This window comes from Actinia tenebrosa, unplaced genomic scaffold (assembly GCF_029948245.1).
Source record: "Actinia tenebrosa isolate PJP-AT-01 unplaced genomic scaffold, QUT_ActTen_1.0 PGA_scaffold15__27_contigs__length_11533743, whole genome shotgun sequence".
Lineage (NCBI taxonomy): Eukaryota > Metazoa > Cnidaria > Anthozoa > Actiniaria > Actiniidae > Actinia > Actinia tenebrosa.
This window is the reverse complement of record NW_028292575.1, coordinates 1317140-1333281: the sequence shown is the minus strand read 5'-3', so window position 1 is coordinate 1333281 and position 16142 is coordinate 1317140. Positions and strand designations below refer to the sequence as shown.

The window sequence follows — 16142 nt, the reverse complement described above, 5'->3', positions numbered from 1 at the left end:
TATTCTAAGTTGTTATACATATATAACTAAAATCATGATAACAAAATCGATGGCGTGACGTCACAGTGAAAAACCTCGATAAATCCTCATTTCTCAGTCCATACCTCGTCTTCCTGATTTAGGTTGCGCATTACAAGATCTTTTACGAAATCAATCGTAACCGATTCTCCATCGCTCCATAAGCTGAAAAGAGAACAGAATGAATGAACGAACGAACGAACAAATCAGATCAATAATACAGGTGTTATAGCTTACCATTCGTCATCCGACATCTTGATTATATCTATATATTCAGATCAGTCTAATGATATCAATAATAGAAATTATATTCAAAACTATAATAACAACAACAACAATCATTAGGGGTTTTTCTGCTTGGTAAATTATTAGATATCTAAACTAAGTTAAGGTCATGTTTCTCGGACAAATCCGAAACAGAGAATAAACGGAAATTGAAATAAATGGAAGGAATCGGCCTTAGTGAATTATAGAAGAATGACTAGCGCAGCGCGCGAAATTTTATCTATGATCAATACTGAATAAAGGAACAGTCAATGTGGAGCAAAATGAGAGAAATATATTTGCGATTTGTTAAATTTTATCTGTGAAATTCTTTCTGTGAGTTAGCCGTGCCCTGACTTAGATCCGATCAGCTCAGATGTTGTTTCAAGGCTCGATCTGTGAGTTAGCTGTACCCTGACTTTGATCAGCCCAGAGGTTGTTTCAGGGTTCGATCTGTGAGTTAGCTGTACCTTGTCTTAGATCAGCCCAGAGGTTGTTCCAGGGTTCGATCTGTGAGTTAGCTGTACCCTGACTTTGATCAGCCCAGAGGTTGTTCCAGGGTTCGATCTGTGAGTTTAGCCGTACCCTGACTTTGATCAGCCCAGAGGTTGTTCCAGGATTCGATCTGTGAGTTAGCCGTGCCCTGACTTAGATCAGCTCAGATGTTGTTTCAGGCGGTTCGATCTGTGAGTTAGCTGTGCCCTGACTTAGATCAACCCAGATGGGTTGTTTCAGGGTTCGATCTGTGAGTTAGCTGTACCTTGCCTTAGATCAATCCAGAGGTTGTTCCAGGGTTCGATCTGTGAGTTTAGCGCGTACCCTGACTTTGATCAGCCCAGAGGTTGTTCCAGGGTTCGATCTGTGAGTTTAGCGCGTACCCTGACTTTGATCAGCCCAGAGGTTGTTTCAGGGTATCTATACTTATTACTTACTTTCATCACTGAGTGTGATTGGATTTTTACTTAGTTTTGAATATCAATTGATCACCTGCTGAGCAAGGAAACGGCACATTTCGTATTTGCCCACATTAGTTCTAATAATTGTCTGCATTTCTCAAATAATATGTGGTCGCTTGGCAACAGTAAAACTAATTGATTGAAAATTAGATAGAAGCTATCATAGGTAAAATTAAGAAAGAAAAAAAAGCGACGCACTGAAGTAGTTATTGAATAGGAGAATTAAACTGATCAGGAAAGGTGAGGTTGGCGTTGATTGAGGTAATACTCACTCAGTAGCGGTGTGATGTTAGAGGTCCTAGTTGCGAACTAAACCGACAGGTGACTCTTAGTCTCCTTTTTCATGGATGTTACGAGTGTGATCTTGTGCGACGATTAGAGCGCCAAAAAACCTTGAGATTTTATTGACCAAATTCAAAACTCGCACCGGTGTGAGGCTTAAGTTGTGAACAAAGGAATCTGGCGTGATTCGTGACTTTTGAATCACGCCAGATTACTTTGAGTCACGCCAGATCCCTTTGTTCACAACTTAACCCTCACATCGGTGCGAGTTTTGAATTTGGTATTCTAGTCTATGCGCTTTAGATTGTAAGGAATTAGATGGTTGGAACTTGTCTTGTTTTTCCTTTCTTGGCTGATTCTTTTAGAAATCATCATCTTCGTCGTCACTCCTCACGCCACTCCTCACGCCAGAAAACACACGGGGCCTTGTTTTCATAAATGCAGCAAATTAATTCACTAAGGAATCCTTCCGTTTCATGAACTTCAGGTATACTGAATGCTACACTTCACAATCAAGCTTTATTATGAATGAGTTTGAAGCGCAATGCAAGGAAATGGTTAAAATCTTGATATTGAAAAAAAGAAGACAAATAAGCATGACAATAAAAGAATCGCCGCTTATTATAGTTCTTAAGTTTTGATATTTTTGACGTAATAAGAACGAAAATTAAAACAAGAAATAAAAGAAAATAAGCTACTTTCCAAACAACACTTCTATTAAAACCTTTGAAGGCGCGATTACACAAAGCTATTTTCTTTGCAACTTGTCTCGCAACGGCGTTGCGACACAAGTTGCATGGAGCATTGCAGCGTGTAATCTACAGCGAAATTTGAAAAAGAAAGCTAGAAAAGTTGCAGCAATTGTTTGCGTCTCCGTTGCACCTTGTAAGCACTCGTGCAGCTTTTGTCGCAACTTGTGTCCGTGTAATCGCGCCTTAACACGCTACACTGCAATTTGATTTGTGAGGTAGCCGTGCCCTAACTTTCATAGTGTTTCAAGAACATCTGTCTAGTAAAATATGCCATTAAGAATCTTGAATCTAAAGTACCCAGCGACTTGCTGTGATGTTAAAATTCAAATGCCGATAATTATACCTGTGTTTGGAGCTTGATTAAATTCTTTTGAACTGTGTTTTGTGTTGTTATCACTTAAAAACAACCTTGCTTTGAATAATTAACGAAAAACGCTGTACAAAGAAAAATTATACAATGCGCACGAAATTGTCTATCCATTGAGATTGTAAAGTATCTACTTCTTTCCTATTATCGCTCTCTTTTTTCCTTTTCTTAAGTATTTGGTTATTCATGTTGGTAACTTTGTTTTCAGTGGAGCTAGAAACTTTGATGCAAGAAACACACGACGGCGTTAATTAGTTTGGTTAATAGAAGAAAAAAAGTCTTTTTTCGTAATATTATCGTAGCTAGTATAGTTCGATCAAGAACATTAATTGGAAAGTGAATGAATGGATGGGTGGGTGGAAAGAAAAGGGTAGGGATGAGAAGAAAAGAAAATTGATGGATGGAAGTGGTGGGATGAGAACTGTGAAAGGGATGGATGAAGTGGGAAAATAAGAGTGAATGGGTGGGAAAGCAGCTGATGGGATGGGATGGATTTATACAGAAATATATGGTTAGACTAATTGATATCGTTTATTTGGGTGTTTTTAGCCGCAGACCTAGAAAGGTCTGAACTACGTTCACGAAACTACCGAGGAAGTAAAAAAGTGAATTGAACTTTTTGCTATGCAATGGATTTTTACTGGAGAGGACGGTGAGTTATTTTATTATTATTCAAATACAATCTAGCTTAACTTGATTTTGCGTGCTGTGATTGGCTTAAAAATGCCTTACCATGACTGTGTCGTGTGTTCCCTCCGTTTGATATCCAATACAAAAATTACTCTAACCAAGTGTTTTCGGTGTTGTCAAGAGAATATGAACTAAGAGAAGGAATCCTACCTATACAGTTTGATGCTATTTTTAGCTTGGATATATTTTGAGCGAAGAACCCGATTGGTTGATTTCTTGAAGGTAGGCGGCTTCCAGTCTTGCAGTAAACAAAAGCCTAAGTTTTTGTCGTGGACGAAACGAAATATGGCGCTTTTCGTGTTCAAAAACGAGGCATTAAAGGGAAGCATGATTATTGCGCGGGTATGGTAACGAGTTAAAAATAGCATCAATGATTCTAAAAATAGCATCAAAGTGTGCACATTATGGGGCACGGGGATTCCTTCTCTTAGTTCGTTTTCTCTTGGTGTTGTATATATGGCCTCTTTAAGGAGGTAATATCAGCGTTGGTTGTAGGCGTTAACTTGCGCTCAGTTATTAAACAAACTAGATTTATTTTAATCAGCCTGTTTGTCTACTAGCGATTCATAGCACGACCATTGCAAGGCGTTTCTTACTCAGCTATAAATTTTGGCACTTTTAGTTAACCTTGTATATGTATACTCAATGAAAAATCTACAAAGCTTTTCGCTGTTGTATCACAGCGTGGGACAATCACAACAGAGCTAGGCTCCAAACTAAGTGAAAGCCCAAAGATCGAATTAGAATTTAGAAGTTGATTTTTGAAGAGGGAGGAAAACCGGAGAACCCGGAGAAAAACACTCGAAGCACAGGAGAGAACCAACTCTCAGGGTTCGTGCTACTCCTTAAACTCCTTGAAAACTCCTTGAATTTAATTCACGTTTTCAAGGGCACTTGAAAAGCTCTTGAATTTTACGATTTTAGCAAACTCCTTGAAAACTGAATTTTTGCTTTGATCGTTACTTGTATGGTTCTGAAATAGATCTAGTAAGAAAGATCGGAAAATCTGAAAGTCGGCCATGTGCAACCACAGTGTAAAGCCTTGGCATAGTTAACTGAACACACTCCTTGAAAATTCATTTTTGGGTACTTGTATACTCCTTGAATAGAATAGTCCTTGAATTTTAAGTGCTTACATCAGAACGAACCCTGAACTCTATACTCACATACGACATCGATATCGGCAGGACTCGAACTCCTTGAATTTAATTCGAACTCTGGCCGCATTGGTGAGAGGCGGCGCATTAGCAGCGCACGCCACCGGTGCTTCCCTTAAAATGACATTGTTTTCTTGACGTTGAGATTTGAAATAAGTCGGCCCTTAGCGGATGCGTTCATAGGAACGTGATAAAAAACACACTAGATGTTTGTTCAAAGACCAACTGCATGACCACATAGTGAAGTATGAATGAATATAATATCGAGGTATGCCTGTGATTTTGGCCATGGCATATCGTTGTCTTTAATGTACTTTCAAAGCATTCGAATTTTTCGAAGAATCGTACGAGTGAAGCGCAACATACGTTTTTTCCCATTATCTCTCTATCTCTCTTTCCTTTCCTTCTCACTCCTTCCTCCTCCTTTTCTTTACCGTTTTTTCTATTCATGCTCTTCTCTCCTACCTTTTCGTAGTACAATTTCAGCTACTCTCTTAATTCCCCTCCCTTTTTTTTATTTTATTTTTTACGTTTCATTTTCATGTTCTCAATTTACACCTATTTCAAAAATAAAAAATAAAAAAATAAAATAAATGTCGGTCCTAGATCTGACGTGGGTGATCTGAGACTAGACAGGATTTTTGTGGTTTTTATATATTTTTGGCTAAATACGAAAAATCCCATTTCTATTTCAAAGGTCATGTCTCATATTCCAATCTAACAGGAAACTACTTTGTCCTCGGGTTCGGCTGTGAATATATAAGATTTAAAGCCAGCTACTCGGTCTCACGTTTCCGCAGCTCTCCAATAGACAATAGTTTTTTTTGGGATAGGTCAGTGTATATCACGCATATTGACGTCTGTACAGTCGTGTCTCCATGACAATCTTCGTTGAAAGACCACATCACAGTAATACACTCAGCTAATCCTCTGCTATTATGATAGGTGCCCTTCACACCAGGCAGACAAAAGAAAACTTTTCTAATGCTAAGTGGGCTGTCCTGTTTCGCTCTGTGCGTTAGCCTTGTAAACGTATAATAATGTCAACTCTTGAACAGTGATTGACTGGTATTATCATTGGAATATTACTGAAAGTGGTGATCCAGTGCCGGCTATTTGCTCGATAAGTTCCGTAGATAAACTGAAAACATTTGAAAAGCTACGAAGAGGTTTCCTTGGAGCCATGACTTCGAAAAGCAGAAAAAGGTCAGTGACTTTGAATTCACTGGATCCCGCATTTTTCCGCCAAGATCGGCACAAGGAAAGACTTCAAACTTCCAGTATCAATTCTCTTGCTTCTGGAATCGCGTTTTTATCAAATGGATCTAGACCCCGTTCGTGTACATGGCACGGAAATGAAGACCAAAGTGCTCCAATTATTTCAGGAGCATCAAACAACAATAACAACAATAATAACGACGATAGCATCGCTGATGTAAGTGACTTCAATCATGAATGCGAATTCGAAATTAATGAACTATTACGGCAGATCATTACAGAAGAACTCGAAAATGAACTAAGAGGAAAAAACTATGATAGTCCTAGCTGCGTCAAGCAGGCAGCGAAGATAAGTCAGGGTGTGGAAGTTCGAGTAAAGAGCATCTCAAAGACAAACACCAAAGTGGTTGCTGTCGTTTTTATTGGCGAGATTCGCGACCAAGGGATCGAAATAACGAGTCAATGCTTGTGGGATCCATTGACTGATAGTTTTGCTACTGCAAGCTTTCGTAATCATTCTCTTTTTGCTGTTTGTACTGTGTTTACGGTTTCTTAAGCCCACCGGAAAAAAAAAATTTTCTTTGAATTATCTGGGATGGTAATAATCTTCTGTGCCCCTAAGGTAAAAAGAGTTCCTGATAATTTTGATCATGAAGTGGCAAGCTTATTCTGGAGTCATGCTTACATTATTATACTGTGCCAAATGTTGGCAATGATTCGAAGATAAACGATCTGTACAAGACTCCAGGTGATGTACAGTTTTATTAAAAGGAATTCACTCAACTTTGACCTCGTCTTTCACAATATAGACAACAATCTTTTAGTACGCCAAGAAGGTAACGTTAATTACCCCTGCAGAACTGAATAAGAATACAATTATGTAAGATATAAGCAAGATAGAATATTCTGAGCTTGACCTTCATAGATCAACCAACAGCAAAACTCGCACAATTCAATGACAAACTTCTTGTCAACTTTTTTTATGGGTATTTTTTGTGTATGGATATTTTACATAACGTTTTATAGCAATCTAGGTTTTATCTAGAATCTTAAAGCATAATTGAATAACTAAAATATCTTAAATAGTTTCAACGATAAAAGTTGTCTTTGAAAAGTTACAGGACTTGATAATTTTGGTGAAAAAAAAAAAAAATCTGATTTCAAAACAGCTTTTGCAGAACAGAATAGGGTTAGATGTCCCAAATTTCAGTGGCTTAAATCATTGTAGGGCAGCAAGCAAGGAGTGAATGAAAGATTAACTTATAGTTACACTAACTTATTTTAGAAAAAACCTCGAAAAAACAAAGTGCAATATGTTAAGATATGTTGTCTTTGTGACTTGCATTCCGGATTGTGAGCTATAAAAACGCTTTATTTTCATTCAGAAGGAGTAAACTAGAAACTATTTTAATTTAATAATTACACCCTCAGGGAAGTAAGTAAGTTTGGGAACAGATGGTTTGAGTGGAGTTTTGTGCACCGTTTGTATGAACCAACTTCTCCCCCCCCCCCCCCCCCCCCCCCCATCCCCCTTCCAAAAACAAAAAACAAAAAAACAATCAACGAAAGCTCAAAATGTCAAAATTCTGATCTGACGTGGTTGCTTAAATCATAAGGTGCTACTTTGTTTGATGCCAACAAAAATGTTTTCCCCCTGCGTCTGTATATTGCCAGGGGTAAAATCAAAATAAGGCGTAGATGACAGATGTGAAGTTTAAGTTTCCAGAAGGAATTAAACTGATCTGAGCTGGCATCTTCGCGTGAATATTTAGTCAGGAACCAGAATTGATTTAATCTCATCCTATTGAGATAAAGAGTGCAAAGAGAGGAACGTAATCAAAAACACAGAGCATCACATTACTGCATCATTTTTCGCAACTTGCGAAGGAGTTTATGATGTCACTGCGATGAAATTGACAACACTACATATCTATTTTTCTAGCGCTTTCCTCTTCTTAAATTAATTATTTTTGATCCCATTAGACCTAACGATGTTTATATTTTATCATAAAAGTTGGCTAAGAGTAATTAAGTGAACCACAATGAGTAATTATCGAACGGAATATGTAAAACAGATGCTTCTGTTCCCTGTTCTTTTTCACACCAACCTGTAAATTAACAAAAAAATGCGCCGAAAAATTCTTTGGAAACTATGGCAGACTTGATGTTATATCATTGGTGTCATCCTTCTAGTATACCATTCATTTTCCTACAAGTCTTATTTTAGGTTTCGCTTTACTAAACAAAGCTAGATGATTTTTTTTTTCGTGGTGTAATTCTTGCAACTGTTGGCAGATTCACACACCTGAAACTAAATATCAATAAAACACTCCGTAACTATTATCAGAGTTTACTAATTAATTTGCCAGCTTCAAGTTGTTATTGCGTTTTTAATTCAAGTATTTTTCACAAGGTCCACCCCATCAAAATTAAACCAAGGAAGCTAAAATCAAATTCAATCTGTGAAATGGTATCTGTGAGTAATAGTCGTGCCCTGACTTAGTTCATCCCAGAGGTTGCGGTTTCAGGGTTGAACAAAATTTGAAGGTTTTGTTTAAAGTAATAATACTGCGATTTGATTTGCGTACAATCTGTTTATTCAGAAAGAAAGTAAATAGTGCCATCTTAAATGGGACAGCTAGTATAACCTCGATGAAAGGTTGATTTTCATTCTTGGTCATCACGTTAGGGGAATAGTGTTAAGGTGTTTTGTTTTGCCAGAAACTTCGATTAAAAAAAAGTTATTAAAGAAAACTACGTAAGAAAACTCGCTGTTTTAAATCTTGTATTAACAATGTAGAAAGCACGGTATACAGATTTTAAGTTGTCATTGACGTATTTCCGGGTCCAACTGCTCACAAAAACAGCTAAAATAAAGCTAAACGTGTTTTCATTTATTTAACTTCGAGAAACAGTAAAAACTCTGCATAGCAAATACTGTTGTGAAGAGAAAGTAAGAAAACAATTTAATAACTTGCTTTTTTTAGGACTGGTCTGGAAGTCGTTATTTCGTACGATTGACGTCACACTTATTAACTCTGTTTCCGCAGAGCAAACAGAATGTACGAATAGAACCCGCACAAGGGAGCTTGCGCTCCTTGTTGTCCTCGACTTGAATTGTTTTTCGACGCATTGAGTGTTATTTAACAATTATTCGCCGAAGGCGAAGTGAATATCGGGGAATAATAACCGGAACGAAGTTGAGGTTATAATTCCCGATATTCACTGAGCCTGAAGTGAATAATCGTTTTAGTATAAATACACAGGGGATTCTTTCAACAACAAAAAAAATAAATAAATAAATAAAAATAAAAAAAAAGATAAAAGAGACATTTATTTTCGGTAAGAGCAACAAAGCGGCTGGCCGCCATTTTGGATTATCGCTGGAGGTGATTATCGTGTGATAATCTGAATTTCTCGACCAATCAGCGCGCGAGATTTTCAATAATCACCTGTGTATTTATACTAAACCAAGTTACTTAGCTTGGGCTTCTTGTGAAGTGTACGAGAAGCGCCGCGAAGGCTAATGTTTAGACTAAAAGTACGGGAATGAGCGGTACGTACAATACAAAAAATTGTAGTCAAATATTTTGTTATACTTTGTACCTACATATTGAAATATTATGTTACTGATCCGTTAGAAATCACTTGTAACCATAGAGCAAATTTGAAACTAAAATCCCGCTTAAATTTCGCATGCTTTCAGCTCGACCCCCTTGAGCTGCACCACTGCTGTACCTTCGGTGGTGATAAGCGATGACAAGTTATTTTTCTTGTGTGTGTGTTTTTAGAAACTCGCCCCAGTGCTTCTCAGTTCCGATGATTATCGGTTCTAGTCCTTCACGGTTTTAGCATTTCCAATAATTAAAAAGCACTGGAGTGAGATTCTCTCTGGAATACAGGAGTATATTGCCTTATAAATTCTAATCTACTACACCTTAAAAAATAAAAACCTTGTTTGGGTTGCCTGTGGATGAAACCAAGAGGTCGCTTGAAAAATCCTAAGTTCACGTGACAATCTGCTTATACCTCATTATATATTTTAACTTGTAGACGAGTTTGCTTACTGTTTTCACAATTTGGACATAAATTGCATTTATTTAGTTTCCTTCCTATATTACCACTGTCTTGCATTTCATGGAATTTATTTCCCAAAACATGTTTTGTCTTGCTTCTTAGGTAGACTCAAGAATTGTCTACCTACAGCTTATTCTTGATAGATACCATAAACCGAAGCAGAGGCGAATAAAGTATCGTTACAAAAGGATGAAGAGGCAACACGATCAAACGACGCATCCCATAAACATCTACTAGCGATCCTTACGTCCTGGTTGTTGATAGACCCGATGTGTACAACACACACCAGTTTGTATCGATCATACCCGAGTAACTTAACTTTACCCTTGATCTCTTCTGTGATTGGTACGAGAAGTTTCCGACAGCATTCAGCGCTGTACGACAAATCACTCAGCCTTTCCTTGAGGATGTTTTCAATGATGTCAGCCACTGGTTTCGTCTTGAATCGTTTATTTTCGTCTGGTTCTGTCTTGTAGCTGTTGAAGTACTTGGGGGTACGATGTGAGGCTTCGCTGAGCGGATGCGCAAATCGTGGCATAGCAATAGACTTTCTTCGACTGCCATATAACGTGCTAGATTGAGACGAGGTGGAAAGTCGTCTATTATTATATCGGGCAGCCATGTCTGGCACTGCTAAAGATGGCCTGCGTGAATGCAGTGCATCAGGTGCAAGAGAATTGCGATGACTTGAACTATCACTGGTATGCATCATTGAAAACTCAGACCTTGACTAACTGACTGACTGACTTTTTTTTCATCCAAGAAGAATACCTCTTGAAACTGAGCTATCCTCCAGAGTTTCGAACCCTTGCAGCACCGTGCTTTACCAGCGATATTGAGTCTTCTCCTTTTTTAATTAACTCATCAGCTAATTTCTTTATGCCAAGTTTATAAGTATCACTAAAACCAACCTCTGTACTCAAAAGCATTATTACTCTTCAAGTCATTATGGACAACCAATTCATACAAAAGAACCTTTGACAGCCGAAGTATTAATATATAAATAATTAAGTCATTTTCTCGCTATAAACCAATGAAGAATTGTCCACTAATTATACCCAGACAAAAGATCGTTGCAAGGTAGATTAATTGTCCCTGTGGAGTAATAAGAAGTCGATATTACTTTTTCTTTGTTTACTGATGTTAAGCAAGTTACTGTGCGAGAAATGTCAAAAAATGAGAGCAGTTTTTGAATGCTTAGTCTCAAACCATTGTAAACTTTGAACGGAGTAGCGTCCACAAGCTGTCTTCTTTTACAAGGCAATCACACTTTTAGACTTTTCACAACAGATGGAGTTTTGATGAGAAAACAAATATTTACTAAAATGTTAAAAGAAACGTTGAGCACGCGTTGAAATCTGTGTTGTCAAATCGGACTCAAGCACCAAAAAGTATTGATCGAATGAGAAAAATACTGAAAAGTCTTTTTCTCTCGATTTAAAAAAAAAAAAATTCCATAAAAAATGACTAAATATAGTAGGATAACTTATTTATTGTTGGTTATGTAAAGTCACCGGCAAAACAAACACAAACTTCTCGACACGACTCACGAAATTAAATTTCAACACAAAATCTACAGTAAAACGTTCTTTTTATTCTCGTTTTCGATATACAGAATTTCATTTTTCGTCTCTCTTTTGTTAATTACAAAGTTCAAGTGGCTCATTGTCGCTAGTTTTGAGTTCCAAGTAGATCTTGTTGCCATGGAGATGCTGAATGTAATGACAGGAATGGAGTGGAATTTGATCAGGGGTGATAACGGGTCTGTTTACGAAGTAGAGGTGCAATAATTATAAACGTCATTACTATTTTATCGTATCCTTTTTCCTAAAATTTTCTTTTCTCTTTCCTTTTGTAAAACACTTTCTTTCTTTCCTTTTTTTTTTTTTTTTTTTTTTTTCTTCTTTCTCGTAAATTGATAAAATGGATATCTTTTTTGAAATGTGACGAATCTTTGCGTGTCATGCACAAGTTTTGTCATCTTTGCCTGGTTGCAATCAGCTAAATGAATATCGTTATAAGCCTATGTACAATGAAGGGCAGACCCTGCCATGTACTATTAACGAGACAGTATCTTATTGCTTGGTCAAGCAAACACTGCCCGTCATGTGCTATCCGCCAAAGAGTATTCTATTGCTTTGTATCAATCAGCTAAATGAATCGATGGATCTCATTATCAGCCTACAATGACAGGCAAACACTGCCCGTCATGTGTAATCAACAAGGGAATATGCCTATGTACAATGAAGGGCAAACCCTGCCATGTACAATTAACGAGATAGTATCTTATTGCTTGGTCAAGCAAACACTGCCCGTCATGTGCTATCCGCCAAAGAGTATTCTATTGCTTTGTATTAATCAGCTAAATGAATCGATGGATCTCATTATCAGCCTACGATGACGGGCAAACACTGCCCGTAATGTGTAATCAACAAGGGAATATTCTATTGCTTGGTATCAATGAGCTCAAGTGAGGGGCAAAATCATCCATGTATCTTTCTACTGAAAAACGGAAGCTGGCAACATTTTCACACAAGACTGAAACTTCTCATTAAAGATAGCAACTTTTTTTGTGTTAATTATTTATTGGTATTTGAGTTGATAGTTGGTCGATTTCAATAGGTGGATCTTTCTCTTCCTTATATTGAAAGTTTCAAATTCTTGCTGAACACTTAAGTGTTTCCATGGTAACGAAAAGTAACTCTCACTATAACAACATTTTTTAGGAAACGTTTTTATTTCTGGTAAAAACACCGAGGCTTGTTATCATTTCCAGTTGTGCAGGGTAATAATAAAATCGTCCAAAAGTAAAAAGGTAAAGTGAAAATAATCAATTTTAGTTCGATAACACGGGGAATGCGTTACCCGATTCTTCCGAGCCAGGGGCTCATGTATAAAGCGCTCCAACATTTTCTTCCTTTCTTCGTTGTTCTCCTCTGTGTACGCCGGCCTCCTTTGTTATCTTGAAAAATCATCTTTATAGAGCACGAAAATGAATCCCATTAATTAATATACGTAATAAACATGTAATAAAGGTCATGCGAGTCAACATTATCGATTAAGTGAATACTTCTTTACAACTTAATTCAATGATTTTCAATTCAATCGTAGTCAATGGTAAGGTTGTAAACAAATCTGTTAATGAATACTGACTTCATTTTGGCGCCAAAAAGTACGCTTGCATTTCTTAACGGTAGATACGAGTCGCCAGAATACAAAATTAGATGTTTCTTCTTATCCTTCTCCTCCGTCTATTTCTCTTTCTACTACTTTATTTCTTTTCTTATTGATTTAAGTACCCGTAGTCAATGGTAAGGTTGTAAACAAATCTGTTAATGAATTACTGACTTCATTTTGGCGCCAAAAAGTACGCTTGCATTTCGTGACCGTAGACACGAGTCGCCAGTATTCAAAATTAGATGTAGCGCAACACATGTTTCTTCGGCTTTCCTCCTTCTCCTTCTCCTTCTCCTTCACCCTCTCCTTCTCCTTCACTCTCTCCTTCTCCTTCTCCTTCTCCTTCTCCTCCGTCTATTTCTCTTTCTACTATTTCATTTCTTTTCCTGCCAGTTATCTCTTTTTTATTCTTCTATTCCCTGTAGTGTTTTCTTTCCGCTTTTGTATTATTTCTCTCTCTGCTATTTTCAAAAAATAAATAAATAAAAAGGTATTATTAACACAGCCAAGTCATTTCTATAATTAGCTCAACTTTTATTATGTTACCATAAAATATAAACTGTTGATTTTACATAGCTTAAGCCATAATTCTTTTACATTTGACCCATATTAATTCAATGGAACTCTCCTTTCGGGAACTTGGAATTATTTGGTACATAAATTTTCTCAGACCTACAACCATTCATCAATAATGTATGGATATCCTTTGGATCTAATTTACAATCAATCATATGTACAAAATAAATAATTTTACCCATAGATAGGGTTCTTTAGTTGATTGTCTAGTATTCATAAGTCTCATAATTCTCTTAAAAATCATGTGTTTACAGAATCACTTGTTGAATCCTGATAATATTCACACCGAAAGGATTGGACAAGTGTCTGTAATAACAGTGTCTTCAGAGTATCCATATTAAGTCTATTAAGCAGGTTAAAAAAGTGTCCGTAATAACGGGGTGTTCGTATCATCATGCAGGTGGTCGCAAAGCAGAGTAGCAATATAGTCCTAATCCACTACACCCCTACTCAATCGATAATAATCAGATTTGCATCTATCGTGTCTGATACAAAGCCTGTTTCAAACAAGATAATCCACTGAAGGATCACAAGATCAAAGTTGTGCCAAAATATTTCTGTTTCTATTATAACATAAATATCCGGTTCTGTTCGCTAATAGTATATACATTCTTCATTGTTTTTAAAAAAGATACACCTTTGACAAACAGCAATATTAGTAATAGATATTAGTTATCAAAAAAAAAAACGACTTGTTGTGCGAAACTATTTGTAACATGATATTAAAAATGGTTTTGTTTTGAAATTCAATCTTAACTCGCTTGACGATTGCTTGCGGTATTTTATTTGATATCTCATTAAACTTCTCCGTTTTTTCATTTTGTCATTTATGTACCATCTTGTGTCTTAAACATACTTTTATTCTGGTATTGGCGAGGGCCTTCCGTAGCTCTTGGTAGACATGGACGTCGTCGCTGACGACCTCTTCTCGAATTTCTCATCGTAGATTCCGTAAACAGTCCCTAAAGCGTACAAGTCCTCGTTCTTATAAAGAAATTCCGCAAAATTATCTTGATCCACCGACGTTTTAGCGTTGTCCCAGACACATCCACTCTCCACTGCAGGTGCTGGCTTAATCCTTTTAGTAATGAGACAAGTACAAGCAAACTTGTAGTGAGGCATCTGAAGTTCGCTCATCTTGACTTTAATGATGTTGACGATGTCCCTCACAGCAGAGCTACATTCTTTGGGACTGTAGTTTTTTCCAGACAGTTTGTCTTCCAGAACATCGTGGATAATTTTCCGAATAGTTGAACTGTTGAATGCTGAGGATTTTGGCTTCAATTTTTCAGGATCGATAGGCATTGATTGCGTTCGAATACGTCGAGGGAAGTCTGCGTGTGTCATGACGAAAACACCACGGTCAGTCTCCGTCAGCTTGGGGCGTTCTGCTTGGAACAGAGACTTGCTGCGCTCTCGAGTCTTAGGCGGATTTATATCCTTAAAGTCCGGGTCCCCCTTTGTTATTCTTTCCTCTATAACCTCCATCTTTTGTTTCCTTAGGAAGCTAGCGCAGATTACGCTGAAGGCGTCTGTGACCTGCGATCCTTTCTCCTTATTTACAGCCCACGGATCTGTATAAGTCCGATCTTGGCAAGTCTTATCTATTTATAGCACCAAATACGATCGACTTATATTTCGTATCCAAAGTTAAGCTCTCCGCCAGGTGCCTCTTGGTCTTGTCGAAACTTGTGTTGTGATTTAAGGTGCGTTTCACATCATGGGACTCGAAACTCTGCTAAATAGGTCAGGCTAAGTAATCAGACTGAAGACCAAAAACACGTCACTTAGACTTGTCAAATATGTGTAAATATCAGTCGAGGGCGTCAATTAAGTGAAATGTTTTGAAATAAAAATTGCTCTGTTGATGAATTCTTTTGTGCCTTCGCCTGCCGAGGGCGTGTGGGCGTAAAAGGCTCATGCTATCTTATACTGTTTTGTTTACGTTTTACTTTATCCTAAAGAGTGATGTTTTGATGTTTTTTTTCCTTTTCTTTCCAATCCAAACGAAGCAATACGACGTACTCCTAGTTCTTTTTATCAGCGCCAGATTTTATTTTTTTCAAATTTTTCGTTGTTATGCAGACAATGAAGTACTTGTGGTGGTCTCCATTTCCGGGAAAAAGGGAAAAGAGAATCAAGGCCCTAGACCATACTTAAAAACGTATTTTTTTCCCTTATTTCTTTTCTATTTTGTTGGGCTGCCTGTGGATTTGTTGAGAATTTTCGCGCCAAAACGCGTGTGCTCGCTCCTCCAACTCTAGTACACTCGCTAAACTCTCTATTTCGTACTATTTAGTGTAAAAATAGATTAGTTTAGCGCTGCATTCTTTCTTTTTTTAAGTGTGAGAACTCTATAACCGAGCTCGGCCTATGTTATATGGATTTTCCTGTGCATTTAAATTATAAATAATAAATAATTTTGAATAAAAATTGTTAATAACATAGTATACCTTTGTTTACTTAGGCCCAAAAGTGTTCCTCATGCGGGATTTCATTTGAATGAAAAGGTGATGGATTGCTGGTTGGAAGAAAAGCTTTGGAGCCGTGTAGGCTGGAGAAAAGTTATCAGTGGCCTATTATCCTCATCATAATGTGATGGACTGAA

The 16142-nt window shown here is 37.3% G+C and overlaps 5 protein-coding genes across 6 annotated transcripts in view; 2 read left to right on the top strand and 3 right to left on the bottom strand.

Annotated features, from left to right (window-relative positions):
* Positions 1-1123, bottom strand: part of LOC116308920 (transient receptor potential cation channel subfamily A member 1) — a 26233-nt gene extending 25110 nt beyond the window's left edge. The window contains exons 1-3 of one of the 2 annotated variants that reach the window (XM_089030482.1): positions 1043-1123; positions 256-301; positions 105-183 (exon numbers count right to left, since the gene is read on the bottom strand). In XM_089030482.1, coding sequence (XP_088886608.1) covers positions 105-183; positions 256-272 — 96 coding nt within the window. In that variant the 5' untranslated portion in view covers positions 273-301; positions 1043-1123. Of the gene's footprint in view, positions 1-104; positions 184-255; positions 302-752; positions 795-1042 lie in introns of those variants that run through there. The other variant, XM_089030483.1, reaches the window with a different exon arrangement.
* The window catches only part of LOC148910800 (uncharacterized), a 24439-nt gene extending 8297 nt beyond the window's left edge, over positions 1-16142 (top strand). The window contains exons 2-3 of the transcript XR_016119863.1: positions 3189-3291; positions 16002-16142. The gene's annotated coding sequence lies outside the window, so the exon portion shown is untranslated. The remainder of the gene's footprint in view (positions 1-3188; positions 3292-16001) is intronic.
* Positions 5342-7084, top strand: LOC116298512 (uncharacterized). Its single transcript, XM_031707011.2, has one exon. It carries the CDS (start codon positions 5670-5672, stop codon positions 6258-6260), a length of 591 nt encoding a protein of 196 aa, XP_031562871.1. The 5' UTR covers positions 5342-5669; the 3' UTR covers positions 6261-7084.
* On the bottom strand, positions 8279-10701 carry LOC116298513 (dynein light chain Tctex-type protein 2B-like). The gene has a single exon (XM_031707012.2). The coding sequence runs from the start codon at positions 10491-10493 to the stop codon at positions 9912-9914; it is 582 nt and encodes a 193-aa protein (XP_031562872.1). The 5' UTR covers positions 10494-10701; the 3' UTR covers positions 8279-9911.
* On the bottom strand, positions 14301-15298 carry LOC116298511 (dynein light chain Tctex-type 5). Its single transcript, XM_031707010.2, has one exon. The coding sequence runs from the start codon at positions 15020-15022 to the stop codon at positions 14393-14395; it is 630 nt and encodes a 209-aa protein (XP_031562870.1). The 5' UTR covers positions 15023-15298; the 3' UTR covers positions 14301-14392.